The 13,690-nt window shown below is 40.3% G+C and overlaps 4 protein-coding genes across 8 annotated transcripts in view; 1 reads left to right on the top strand and 3 right to left on the bottom strand.

Annotated features, from left to right (window-relative positions):
• LOC104812310 (seipin-3-like) overlaps positions 1–1,622 on the top strand; it is a 2,928-nt gene extending 1,306 nt beyond the window's left edge. The window contains exons 2-3 of the mRNA XM_010539413.2: positions 1–292; positions 976–1,622. Of these exons, the coding sequence (XP_010537715.1) occupies positions 1–292; positions 976–1,455 (772 nt within the window). The 3' untranslated portion in view covers positions 1,456–1,622. The remainder of the gene's footprint in view (positions 293–975) is intronic.
• On the bottom strand, positions 1,322–3,883 carry LOC104812311 (BES1/BZR1 homolog protein 4). Of its 2 annotated transcripts, XR_771576.1 has the most exons (3): positions 3,261–3,883; positions 1,640–2,486; positions 1,322–1,414 (listed from the first exon to the last, which is right to left on the bottom strand). XR_771576.1 is itself a non-coding variant. In XM_010539414.1 (2 exons), the coding sequence occupies exons 1-2, from the start codon at positions 3,474–3,476 to the stop codon at positions 1,773–1,775; spliced, it is 930 nt and encodes a 309-aa protein (XP_010537716.1). In that variant the 5' UTR covers positions 3,477–3,883; the 3' UTR covers positions 1,496–1,772. The 2 variants fall into 2 exon arrangements, 1 of the variants encoding a protein (XP_010537716.1); XM_010539414.1 differs by lacking the exon at positions 1,322–1,414 and having other exon boundaries at positions 1,496–2,486.
• Positions 3,884–4,673: 790 nt separating this feature from the next.
• On the bottom strand, positions 4,674–10,668 carry LOC104812308 (ATP-dependent DNA helicase 2 subunit KU70). Its single transcript, XM_010539412.2, has 18 exons — positions 10,453–10,668; positions 10,249–10,326; positions 9,773–9,889; positions 9,467–9,581; positions 9,086–9,191; positions 8,844–8,961; positions 8,633–8,716; positions 8,490–8,548; positions 8,079–8,256; positions 7,491–7,567; positions 7,026–7,173; positions 6,793–6,854; positions 6,537–6,597; positions 5,930–6,022; positions 5,723–5,843; positions 5,484–5,586; positions 5,209–5,362; positions 4,674–5,012 (listed from the first exon to the last, which is right to left on the bottom strand). Exons 1-18 carry the CDS (start codon positions 10,516–10,518, stop codon positions 4,893–4,895), a joined length of 1,860 nt encoding a protein of 619 aa, XP_010537714.1. The 5' UTR covers positions 10,519–10,668; the 3' UTR covers positions 4,674–4,892.
• Positions 10,669–11,012: 344 nt separating this feature from the next.
• Positions 11,013–13,418, bottom strand: LOC104812307 (N-acylphosphatidylethanolamine synthase). Of its 4 annotated transcripts, XM_010539408.1 has the most exons (6): positions 13,328–13,418; positions 12,607–12,852; positions 12,373–12,503; positions 12,077–12,162; positions 11,839–11,976; positions 11,013–11,504 (listed from the first exon to the last, which is right to left on the bottom strand). In XM_010539408.1, the coding sequence occupies exons 2-6, from the start codon at positions 12,813–12,815 to the stop codon at positions 11,184–11,186; spliced, it is 885 nt and encodes a 294-aa protein (XP_010537710.1). In that variant the 5' UTR covers positions 12,816–12,852; positions 13,328–13,418; the 3' UTR covers positions 11,013–11,183. The 4 variants fall into 4 exon arrangements, with proteins under 4 accessions (XP_010537710.1, XP_010537712.1, XP_010537713.1 ...); XM_010539410.2 differs by lacking the exon at positions 13,328–13,418 and having other exon boundaries at positions 12,627–12,784; XM_010539411.2 differs by lacking the exon at positions 13,328–13,418 and having other exon boundaries at positions 12,642–12,784.
• Between the last annotated feature and the right edge of the window lie 272 nt (positions 13,419–13,690).

Here is a 13,690-nt window from a genome sequence, read left to right as displayed (position 1 = left end):
AAGAGCGTTGTTCTGGGCAGGTCTCGTGGGTTTGGCGCTTGCGGTGATGCTGATTTTAGGGTTTGTGTTTGGTGGTGTGATGGTTAAGTTCATGGTTGAGAAGCCATTGATGGTGAAGGAAAGTCTTCACTTTGATTATACGATGAGAAGCCCTACGGCCGTCGTGGCATTGTCGTCTCCGGAGACGGCGACGGCGACGGCGAGGAGATTGGGGTACAATCAGAAGGTGAGTGTGGAGGTTTCGTTGACGGTGCCGGAATCTGAGTATAACAGGAAGCTTGGTGTTTTCCAGGTAACTAACTGGTAATTAGCTTCTATTTATACATTTTTTGTGTTTAATATTTAATATATATATATATATATATATATATATATTATAATTACAATATGTGAAAAAAATAATATTATCTATTGTAATTTACCCCCAAATGATATGTCTATACTATTAAAATTTTATACCTATTTGTGTAATAATCACCTAGGTTGCAGTTTTTTTCTATAAAAATGTAAAAAAGCAGAGTTATTTTGTTAGTTTTGAATTTGTAATTAAGAAGGTAAAAGTAAGTATTCTAATATATATTATATATTACAGACTTGAAAGAATGTTTATATATTTGCATTTAACGGATAAAAAAAGAAATAAATAATAAATGTACTATTCAAAGGTTAACAAATGGGGTTTAGATATGATGTCAATCTATTATAAGAAATTCAAGAGAACATATATTAGAGAAGAAGTAAAGTTACACGCATTTCTATGTACAAATTTTTCTATAAACACACTCGAAAGAATGTTTAAATAATTTTCAAAGTTTCGACATTTTTTAATCCCTTTATTTGCCACGTAGTCAATTACATATAACTACTATAAAGTTTATGTTTCAATTAGGTTTATATATATATATACATAATACACACACTCTCTCTTCCGCAAAAGACTCATTTATGGGCATTTATGGTTCTACTTTTTGGAAGGTGAGGATAGAATTCATATCGGCAAACGGCAAAGTGAGTGAAAGTGCAAGCTATCCATGCATGCTCTGGTTCAAGAGCAAACCGATTCGGTTAGTGGAAACCGCCATAAGAACCGCTCCTCTGCTGGCCGGTTTACAGTCCGAGACACAAACCCTACACGTGAAAGCCGACGGGTTCAAAGAAGGCCTCGAACCAACAACGTCCGTAAAGATCAGCCTTGACGAGAGAGCCGCCAGCACGGGAGGGGGAATACCCGAGGTATACTCGGCTACGATGTTGATGGAATCGGCATCACCTCGGCTGAGGAAGATGCTGTGGCTATGGAGGTTCACTGTGTTCGTCTGGACAAGCTTTGCCGTGTTCTGCACGGAACTGGTTGCGGCTTGGATCTTCTTGAGACGGGTTGTTGCCCGAAGAAACAAGAAGATGATCGTTATTTCTGGGACAAAGGGTCCGAAGATCATCGGTTTGGGAATATGAATAACCATGAATCACCATCACCATCACCATCACCATCATCATCATAACAGAGATGTAATAATGTTATAAATGATGCCAAGAAACAATGTGTTTCGCAGTGTAACTCCCAACATTAAATCATGCGAACGAACTTAGATCGATAAATAAATGAATGAAAACAAGTGAAATCAGGCCGTTTCCTCACCTTTGTGGTTTGCTCCTCCTGTTAATGCTGCTGCTCTTGCAGTTGTGGAATATCATGCAGAGTTTTGAGAATGGTTCTCGGCTTCAAGCTTTGATCCAGTTTTCTCCGAGTTTACATGTACATGATGGGAAGGTTACTGCCTCGTCGTTGAATTTCCGAGAGTGAGCTCGAGATCATCCGATCCACTCTCCTCGTGTATCCTCTCGCCTTCCCATGCCTTAACTAATCCGTTCTCGTTGCCACCGAATGCAAACTCTGCAGGAACAGCTTCAGACATTGGAACATCGGCAGTTTGGTCAGAACCTGGTGGAATAGCAGCAGGGGAGCAAGTTCCGCTTTGCCCTGGCGTCCACATCATTGAGCCGCCGCTGCCATTGTTACCAGAAGCTTCTTTGAAGCCAAATGGGTTTGCAGAGACGAGGCTGAACGTCGGGGAAGTTGGAACACTTTGAGGGATTTGAATCCCAGAAAACCATTCTGGGTCAGGGACGAGCTGCTGTCTGGTGGGACTGGGCGGTGTCGAGTAGAAGAAGAAGGAGTTGTTCTGTTGAAAGTCGGGTTTCATTCTGGGTGTCCGAGCTGTTGGAGAGCTTAAGGGAGGAGTGACAGGAGCGCTGATGGAGCCTCCGGGGACGTAAAGGTACGGGAATCTTGATGATGACGACGATGATGATGATGTCGAGAGGTTTCTAAGCCACGGGATTAGCGACTGGCCATCGGCAGTAGTGAGGTTAGCGGCCAAGGAAGATGAAGCCGAGGCCGGACTGTGACTGTAAGAAGTGAAAGGGCTCGGCTGAAAAGAGGAGCAGGGGCTAGCATAGTTCGTACGCTCCACAGGCTTGCATCCCTGCAGATACATATGGAACAGATATCAGAACTTGCCAAAGAGAATTTCCTTCACATATAGCGTCTGAACACTACATTTCAGACCCTGGAACATTCCACAAAAACCCAAGATTCTCTTAAAGAATTCAACGAAAAAACTCTGATTGGGGATGAGAGGAAGTAAAGAACAGTGCCCCCTACATGCCATTCTCCAAAAATTTACAGATGAAAGACATTTTTACCAGTTTTCTTGAGATCTGTGCTAACTCCTGCGACTAGGACTTAGACTAGGCCAAATCAGTCAGCCGTCAGAGACCGAATCTTTCTCTTTTTGTCCCTTTTTGCAGAGAGAGAGAGAGAGAGAGAGAGAGAGAGAGATGTTTCATGGGTTCGAACTTCAAAGTCCGAGTCACGAAGAAAAGCAACGAAGCACAAACAAGCACCGGATAGATATGATGAAGCGGATCTAAAGAAAAACGCATGAACACGTTCAGACGCGAAAAAGAATTAAACTTTGACGTTTACAGCCGACGCTTATCCTACGCCGGCCCCCGTCAGGCAACAAACGCCGCGCTTAGATCCTGCTAACGTGCGCCCAGGGCGGGAATCCGGCGCAATTTAAGAAGATTCCCAAGACGGGAACAGAGTCAGAGTGGAACCAAGTTTGATTTTATTCCTATGACTAATAATAACTTATGATTCCTCAGTAGAACCAACAATTCACGATACGGAATTTCAAATCCGAATTCGCATTTCGAAAGAATTGCAGAAATGGGGAGGGGAATCAGAGACGAACCTTGCGGTAGGTGGTGCCGTCGGGCTCGACAATCCAACCGGCTTCATTGCAGAGTGCTTTGAGCACTTCGTTGTTGTCGCAGTGCTTCGGCAGTTTATAGTTTCCGTACATTCTCAGGCCGGCGAAGATCTTCGCCGCCATCGCTCTCCTTCGTCTCTCCCTTCTTTTGTTGTTCTCTCTCTCCCTCCATGTTGGCATTCTCGTCCCCGACGTCATCTCTACCCAAACTATCTCTTTTCGGTAGATCAGAAAGAGATTCCACACGCGAAACCGAAGATCTGGGAAAAAGACCGAAGACCAAAAGTTTAAATCTTCAACTGGGTAAGATCAGAGGCAAACTCTCAGGTCTTGGACGGAGAACAAAGAGCTTCTGTCGAGAAATCGCTCGTGCTCTTCTCTTTTCCGGCGAAAATTTTCTGGGAAACACAGAAATCGCGAAAACAGCAGCAGCGGCTACTTGTTGACTAAGATCCAAGGTGAATGTCAGATGAAGACGGAGGATGAAGCTGTCTCCGGACGATGAACGGAAGTGTTTTTTCCGGTGACGGAGAAAAAATTTCGCCGGGAACTCTAGCGAAGAAGATGAAAGGAGCTAAATAGCTAATCATGAATTCTCATCTTTAAAATCAGAGAATGCTAATATGATATAAAAAAAAGCTTTAAAAAATCGAATAGTCTGATTCCAACATTATTATGCCCGAGATTCCGCCTATATTTACGAACCTTGCCACTGCCTTATGACCCGAGGTCCAAGCATGTAGCGTAGCACGTGCGAGGATGTGGCTTTTACCCGAGATTTGGCTTGAATTACGAATATACCCCCGACGTCCCCCATGTGAAACATAATAAATTTACCCCAGGATTCAGCATAATTTACAGAACTGCCACAGGAGTCCGTCCCCCACCTCTGACTCACGGCTTCCTTTCACGTGACGGTGCGCCCCTGGCGTGATCGTGGGACCAGTCGGTTTCACGTGGGTCCCATCACTGCAACGTTGGCTGAGAGTATGACGTGGACAGAGCAGAGATGCCACGTGGGATCTCGTGGATTTTTTTTAGTTCAGTTGTTGGAATCTTCGATCTGTTCAAACTGGGAGTTCGAGTTCAAAGTTCTCTCTTTTCTGGGTTGTCCGAAAATCTTCAGAGACCCCCATTTGCCACGTCACCATAATCAGCGTTTACATTATAATAATAAAAAACTGACACCTATACATACATGCATAATATACACACATAAATGTCATGTACAAAGTACATAAGTTTCTCTGTATGTGGGTGAAAGGCAACTAAGAACATGCTTGAAACTTTTCTTAGTCATTGCAAGCAGATAGTGTGATGTTTGGTCTTATTTTGTCTATTCGATACCTATGACTTGTACATCTTGATGTAATGAACATTTTGATGAAACTGGAATGATTAGACCAAACATGCCACTCGAATCACTTTCAAAAATGGAGTTTGGACCACACGTTGAAATTCATTTACATGACCCGAATCGGTTCGTCCCCGTACGGAGAAACCAAAATCCATTCATGAGAGGCCAAATGAGAGCTTTCCCGAGACATCTTGTTCAGACAGAAACTGATGAAACATATACCATTTCCCTATTAAAGATCAGAGATTGGCTGTCGGCTAACGTTTCTTACTCAAATGAGTGAGTATCCTATCGACCAGCACGTCTTTCTTCCCTCCGGTGGAGAGATTGTTGGCCGTCAAATAGGTTTTCAGCTCCGCCACTGTCAAATCCTTCAGCTGGAACACAAAACAACATGGTCGCAATTAGTTGGTTATTAAGCAAGAAAGATTTCAGGCATTTCATGGTTTCTTCTGTGATCTTCGTTTACGTTTATTGTAAGACCATGCAACAGTTATCCGGGAAAATGCGAGAAAGAACGATGAAAATTGTCAAGTGTCGGTGGAATGCGTGATTTAGAATGAGGTTTTGTACCTTCCCTTTGTCTGCAAGCTCGGCCCAGCAATAGTTTCCGGCATCTACATTATCAGCCTTCCGTTTTCTTGACTTCTCCTTTGGGTCTTCTTCATCGAGAACATCGCCATAGACGGAGTACTTAAATTCTTCTATCGCTTGTGCAACTGCAGGTCTGCACTTATGACGGAGTTTCCAACTTATGGACGAATAAAAGTTTCGCAATGGGAGAAAAACCGAGTTGTAGACAGTAAAATCACGAGTGGAAAGTGAAAAACAGTAGAAAATATCGCAACCTAGTCATGCCTTCCTTGTCGGGAATTGTTTCATCTGTGGTTTCGGGTAGCTCGTTTTCATCCAATGCAATGGCCTGTAAGATTGCATAGTGTCTCTGCAACGCTGCAATAAGAGACTTCGTCATATGAGTAGATTTGAGATCATTTACAAATGATTGAGGATATAATAAAAATCAAAAGTTGTTGCTTGAACATGGAAACTCGGGAAAGATGTAAATGTTAGAAGAAACATCTCATACCGGGATTAGCAAACTGGCAGACTGAAAAATCTTTTAACTCAAGACGTTTCATTAAAGCAGATGCCTTTTTTATCTGATCATCTGTTGCTCGAGGGGCACCCGCCACGGGATTTGAAAGATGCTGTCCAAAGTTACCCACAAACTCAGTTTAAATATACGGGAAAAAGTTGGAAGAAACAACATACTTCATTCAGAAAGCTTTCTTGCCTCTTCAACATCTCTGATATCATCGGTATATGGAAGGTATATCATGTACATTCCGGGTGGCTCCACCTGACCAGCACTGCTCTGAATTTCATCCTGTTGTGTTTTAGAAGGCATTCGCGTAACATCAGAAATTATAACCTAACAACAAAAGAAAAAAAATACGCAATTGCAAACTGAAGGACAGTGGTCAAGTCCATAACTCCTATGGACATCATCTTTTTGTTTTCTTTTCATCCTTAATACTAAGCAAATTCAGTTCTACAATTTTGAACCTGAACATAAATCACCAGTGGCAAATGTAGTCATCACTGTAAGAATCTGAAGGCAGAAGTGAAATTCGAACGTTAATGTAAGGTCGGGCTATTAAGAAAACTGGCAAATCAGAATCTATTGTGGCTAACTTCGGAGTGAAATTGATGATTTTTTCTTTAATGGGTACAACGTCACTTCTAGACGTATCCAGCGAGGAAAAGCATTTCGGTATAACTCATCTGAACGAAGAGGCGAAAGGAAGATAAATAAAATAGCCAATTTAAATTACACAATGTCAGGTCATGAGCTTCTTACAGCTCCCAGAAACACGTGTAGTGACACTGAGTTTTCTTACCTGAGCAATGAGGGCAACCAATCTAGGAGGTGAAGTGCTCCCAAAAAATGCAACAGCAAAACTGCAAGGGATAATGACAAGAAGTCAGCCATAAAAGAAATTCAACATCATATGCAAGATAGTTTGATGTGATCAATCTCAAAAATATCTTGGTTAAGTACATCATAGGGTATAATGGAGTGCGAATCAACAGGTCCAAAACAAAAAAATTATATGAACTTCTATTTCATGAAGTTGTCTATAGTGTGCTTATTACCGCCCCTGCTGTATCATTGATCTGTGTAAGGCAAGGAATATGCGTGTGCTGCCAATAACTTCCTGCATCGCATTCATCAGCAAGAACAAGTAAGAGCTTCCATTATAACACCAATAACAAGAACAAGGGAGACATGCAATTCATGTACATTTCGAAACCCACTAACAGAAATATCAAAATAAGATTACGAGAATTATAGTGGTAGTGTGGTTCACAAACAAGAAACAAACAACCTTGTCACTTGGATAGAGAAATGTTGAAGGCTTCAAGTTGTAGTAAGCTTTAAGGTAACTTAGGGGCTTAAACCCCAGAAGTCGTAGGTGTCCAGTTGAAATCCTTTTTAATTTCGATAGCTCCTCCACCGAAAATCTGATATTCTCACTAAAATGAAAACAAAAAGAAAATTAAAAGAAACTCCTACCAGACAACAAAGAGTGATATGCAAAATGTAAGTCTCCACAATATGAAAATTCAGGTATCATGCTAAAATGTCTGTTCGTGTTTGACCTTAAAGTTAAACCTACACTCAAGAAGAGTGACATATAAATCATGAATACTATCACATATTCAGATACGTGAGACCTCATTTGGGGATTATTACTAATGTTATTACAAACATAAAGAAGTTAGGAGACAATAAAATAGGCATCATTTTCACAAGATACCAGAAATAAACAAGGTACTATTCAGACGATTACTCTTTGTAAGGTTGAAAGCGTTGTAGAGGTTCTTGCATCATCGCTCCAGTGTCCACACAGATAAATGATCTTTCAACCTGCGAGAAAATTTGCGCATAAAAGACCAAATTTGAACCTGGTTCCTAATGCATTATATAGCAAGAGTAAGAGAAGAATGCAAGGAGATAAAATAATATGCTCATCTAACAACAGCAAAATACGAGGAATTCATCTCCATTTCACATCATTTTGAGATTCAAGCTAAAACCTAGAATACATAGCAAAACTCTCTTTTCTTTTCTTTTCTTTTTCTTTTAATTTACAGAATCATAAGTTTCAGCCAAAATATATCATAATTTATTAGACAAGCAATGGCTAAAACCTGGACTCTACCATTGTGAAAATGAAGGAAAAATATCAAACCATGATTGTGAACATATATTGAATTCTAAATCTGAAATACTTTGCAAATTTGGAGAAGCATAAATCAGATCACATATTACAGTAAACAAAATTTTTAGGAAACAAAAATTATGTCCATTAATAATGAAAAGAAAATGTAAAGCCCAAAAAAACCAGGTACAATGCAATGGAAGGAATTTGAACTACCTTCAGAGGAAGATTAGTAGTAGAATCAAGCCAGGTTATTGCACCAGGAATAGCAGGACGGACTAAAGCATAACCATTCAATTCTATTGATAGACCATCACAAATCACAAACGTAATTCTTTTTGCTATTCGCTTGGCAAGTACTCGCTTCTTCAGCTGATCTTTCATGTCCTCCAATCTGAAAAGACAGACGATTCACAGATGTGGGGAACTAATTATGTGAATATACATGGAACCGACCAGAAAACTACAGACAATTCACAGATTTGATCTTAGAAGATCTTAGAACTTCTCAAGAGATCACTAGTCCTCCAGTATTTGTGTAATACTTCATAAGTATAAGCAAACCAATTGATAGAGACCATGCATAAAAAATTGACAAGAAGAACAATGAAGAATAAAAGAACATACTTCTGCCCAACTGATGGCATGAAGTCCACAAGTTCATTACCTTCCAATCCAATCAAATCCTGAAAATATCAACTTAAAATAAATGTAAGTAGAGCCTCTAGCCAATGTGGTCAATTAATAAGTTAGGAGGTTAACAGATGAACCTTGTAGAAGATAGTAATGTCAAACGGTTTATCTGAGCAACTCAAGGGAAGAAGCTCAATTGTGATGCCAAGATCTTGTGCATCCTTGAAAAACACAAAAAATAAGAAAACATGTTTCTGAAATTTCCTTCTCAAATAAGACAACAGAAAAGCTCCCTTTGGATAGATGTATCTCTAAACCATTTCCAGGTAAAAATACGCCCAAAACTACCTTAGCTCTCTGCGAAGTAGTTCGTGTCATATCGGCTTTTACAAAAGGTCTCATACTCCCAAAAGGATCGTCTTCATTTGTGAATAGAAAGATGCGTTTGTCAGCCGTCTTTACAGATCTAAGATGTTTGTTGTCACAAATATTAAAACCACAGTAATAAGTTAAGTTCGTAGAAGTAGATAGAACTAGAAGCATCTATTAGAAACTTGACACCTATCAGAAATTAAACAGAATTGTATTACCCTTTTCGTAGAAGGCCTTGTGCAACCCAAAGAGCATTATAGAGGGCATTCTCTCGAGGCTCTGCCACAATACCACATTGACTCCCAATATTTTTCATAAATGATTCTGCAAACGAAATATATGATATGGAGGTTGTTATCCTCTGCTCCCTTCTTATGAGTCATACATATGCATGCATATATGTACATATGCACATATTGATTTTCTAAAGATATTTTACTAATTCTCACATGCTAAATTGCTAATGTTTAGTTTCTTCTCCAGAATTATACCTGCAAAAGTATTTTCTTTGAATCTAAAATACAAAGAAGACAAAGGTATTAAACATGATAAAAATTCCAAAAAATACACGAAAATTTGAGATTATCTCAAGCAGTTACCTTCTATAAGGTCAAATTCTTTTATGAGTCTCGCAGTTGGCCGATCAATAAACTCTCGTTCAGCTACATTAAAGACATATACACCATTTAGGTCTTGAAGATTCTTCTTTTCACGCTGCAAATGACAACATATGGCAGTTTCATGAATTTGGCCAAATTTTATAGTATGAAAAGAAAAGCATTAGAAGTGCAAGCTTGATCACATGACATGATTTCACCGTTTCTTGTGTAAATTCTAGCGAGGAACTACAGTAAATAAATAAACTTAAGAGAAACAACAAAACAGCCTTATCATGTAAATCTCACCGTGTTAAAGAAGCATATAGCTACTTCATCATATGAACGATTGACAATAAGAGCCTTCAGCGACTGAGCGATGCAACTAACAGCAATGTGGAAATGGCTTTCTCCTTTGTCATCTTCCTATCAGCACCAACAAGATGAAGAGATAACCATAACTCAGAAAACCATACAGTATATGAGTACCAGCGATTCATATAGCCTTTCTATTGATCTGCAGCTGCAACACCATGCCGTTAAGCTACAATTAAGCACCCATTTCTCCGATAAATCCATGAAACCGTTTCGGATTGCTTTCAAACAGTTTGATTTCATCAGGGACCATTTCCAAAACACAAAGATTGCAATTTTATTCGATCAGAAACAGGAATTTGGTAAGGTTTGGAACCTCTCCGACCATTTCTGAACATTCAACAAGAAAAGCTACACCAAAAAGAGCAATGTACAAAACCCAAATTCTAAATTTAGATCTTCTAACTTACAGAGGGACAAGTAGAGCTGAACATTTTGGGAGAAGCATCAATCAAGTAGACTATAAACTCCTTAGAAGCTTCTTTTTCCTGCGACATGAGCACATAAGACTCTCAACAACCCAATGAACTACGATTCCGCTACTCACCGATCTTAAACACCAAAATAAAACTCACAAAGGGAAAACGTAAGGCAAACATAAACAAAACCAAAACCTGGAAGAACTCGTTCTCAAGGTCTTCGTCCTCGTCTCTGAAAACATCATCTGGGTCCAATTCCATTGTGATTATCGCTAAGGAAACAGAAACAGAGACCAGAAAACGAGTATTTCCCTCTGAATTCGAAAGACCTTGAGAGAGATTTTCAAATAGGTTTCAGTGTCAGACAAGCCATGGACTCCGAGAGAGGGGAGACCCGTTAAGAGGGAAAACGAAACGTGTTTTTCCAATTTATTTTATTTCTGTCGAATTTTGAGATTTATCTTGGGCCGTTGGATCACACCTACGTCGCGAAACGTTAGACGGCCCAGATCTTACCTTAGCCTGAGATTCTTAGGTCAATTCTGAGCTGGCCCATTATGCGAGCAATGTGATGGGCTTTTGGGCCCATTTGGAGCTATAACATCGGCCCATTTGAATTTGTATTGAAGAAGCAGTCTCCTTAATTAAATCGATATTATTAATTTAATTACGTCCAAGATTATTTTGATGGTTCAGGACCTGACTTCCATAATAATATTATGGATGCAACAATCCTAACTCTAAAAACAAATTGCTAAGCGATAACAACAAGGTAATTGATTTCGTATCCAAACCGGAAACTTCGATCTCGTTAACCGGTTTGATATCTTCATTAAGATCCCGGTTTCCATCAATGATGATCTTCAACCAAACTAATTTTCCCGCCAGAACTCCTCGGACGTACGGACAGGCCGAAGAACTAAAACCTAAGAAGAAGAACAACGTTTGGCGAAGAGTCTCAGCTTTTCCATGGCGGTCTGAATCTTCTCGGAGATAGCTGCGTAGAGGCATCTCTGAGAAGCTTCGTCTAGTTCCCGAGACGTTCTGCTGCCGCCGACAGTGACGAGAGGCCATTTAGTCTCAGGGGTGGGCAAGGACGAAATGTCGAGGAGGCGGGAGGCTGAAACGGCGGAGTCGACCATCTCGGGGAGATCAAATTCGATCGGCTGACCGATCACGATGCAAATGTTCTTGCCGCAGAGCGGCACTGGCGGTCTCTTTCCTCGGAAGTAGTTTTCCGGCATCACCTGCAGGGTGTGTCACAAGGACCTTAGGACGTTGAAGAGAAGGTGTCTCAGGTTGGAACAAAGATCCAATGTCACACAAATGCAGAATCTGCATAGACTAATATTGTCTGAAAAGTGAATTTGCGGCCCTAATTTACCATTCTTCTCCGGATTCTCTTTCCCAAATGTTGAACAATATCCAATCTCACAATTCTTCTTGGACATTCATGGACATACTACAAGAACTTAACATAATCTGTTGTATATAATACCCGGGTCTACATGCTCTACAAGAACGACGAAAAAAGAAAAGTTTCGACTATCGGGACATATTTGGAAGGGTAAGGAGAGTTACCTCTTCAAAACCGCGATGTATTATGGGCAAGACTATGGGGGTAACAGGGCAACGAGCAATGAGACTCGCAGTTCCCCATTTCAGTCTCCTTATTGGAAAATCTTCTTGGAACACTTTCCCCTCTGGGAATGTATGCAGCTATTCGTCGTCAGGTTTAAACCCGAACGTTAGAGTTACAAATTGTAACAAAGAGCAAAAATGTCGCTATATAAAAAAAAAAAATTGGAAGATAACCTACCCAAGCTCCATCTTTTAACCGCTCGAGAGCTTCATTCATGTGTTCTTGGAAGATTCCACCTCCTCTTGTTATAGGTATGCATTTTCCTGAACATTCATCACGAGATGATGATATTTGATTCAAAATGAAGATGCTCAGAATTCTTATCATTTGGACCTCAACGATAACCATGACAGTTTTTCTTCGTTAGTACATATATAGCTCAGGCCTACAGCTCCAGACACCGATTTTCCAGTCCTTCACCAAACGGAATAAGCAAAATATATATATGAAATTTCAACCCAAAGAAAACACACCAATGCGGAAAATGTAGGAGTAGACAGGATTCTTGAAACATATGTCCTCTGCAGCAAGTACCCACCGGGCAAAATCCGGATCAAAGAAAGGTGAGCCCTTGAATGCCCCCCACATAACGGGATCATCCAAACTATCAGAAAAAAACATGTAAGAAATGATTTAATGTAAACAAAGACAACGAGAAAGAGAGAGAGAGATGAAAAAAAGCGAGGATCACATTTAGGTTAACTAACGTCGACATGTGATTACTAACAGTGATGAGGGGTACCCCGGCTGGTCGGGACCGAACAAGTCCGAGAACAGCATCTGCATTGTGAACAGAAGACGTGTTGCAAAGGTTTGCAACTGTCTTGGCAAATGCTCCCACGGCCATGATCACCACTTTTCGAGGTATTCCTCTCAAGTGGTCAGCTCTTGCTGCCCACTCCATTATCCTTCCCATATTCTTCTTTCAGAGAACACACTTGAGAAATCTCGTCCTTGTCCAGAAAATACATAAGCACACGCAAAAATTAGATGCGGAAAAGCTACTGTTATTGCATATCCTAGACGAAGATTGCACAGTCTACAAATTCTATGGTTTCGATCCGAAATGATTAAACCACTATCCTCAAAATGTTCCAACACTAACGAATCGATGGATTTTAAGCAGATTTTTCCCAAAATGTTCCAAAATCTGCGGAGAGAAAATACCAAATGGACCGAGTTTCTATAACAAAATCATGTGGAGAGAAACCACGCTGAGCATTATCCCTACCAGAAAGATAAACACAGCCCAGAGAACATAGAAAATAGTGAATAAAGCGAGTTTAAACCCTGATGAACCCTAATTCCGACTTCCGATTTGAAACCAAGCAGAAGCTCAAACAAAAGCGGAAGCGAAATTAAAGAAGAAAGAACCGAGACACACCAAAAGGACCAAAACACAAATGCGTGATCGGAAAATAGCTGTACCTCAGACACAATCAGGATTTAGGACCAAATCCTGATCACCGTCACTCACCAAAGTCCAGAGAACGAGAGAATGGGAGCAGGAGAGAGACGAGCGTTTCGAGCAGAGAGAGAGAACCTGAGGGATGATTTTGCAAATATACGGGCTTTATTTGGGCCCATTGGGCCTAATTGGGCCTAATTGGGCTGATTTCAATTTTATTAACATTTCATGTCCGATTATCCCGTTATTTAGACTCTACAAAAAATTATACACAAATACTATTCAATATCCCATTCACATTTAAATACATTGTGTAATTTTTTATTCGACAATAATAAACGTTTTATAATTGTTTCATAGACAATCGCCGTTCCGACAGCAGG

This window comes from Tarenaya hassleriana, unplaced genomic scaffold (assembly GCF_000463585.1).
Source record: "Tarenaya hassleriana unplaced genomic scaffold, ASM46358v1 Cleome2, whole genome shotgun sequence".
Taxonomy (NCBI): Eukaryota; Viridiplantae; Streptophyta; class Magnoliopsida; order Brassicales; family Cleomaceae; genus Tarenaya; species Tarenaya hassleriana.
Note: the sequence above shows the minus strand (reverse complement) of the source record. Positions and strands in the feature narration are given on the sequence as shown.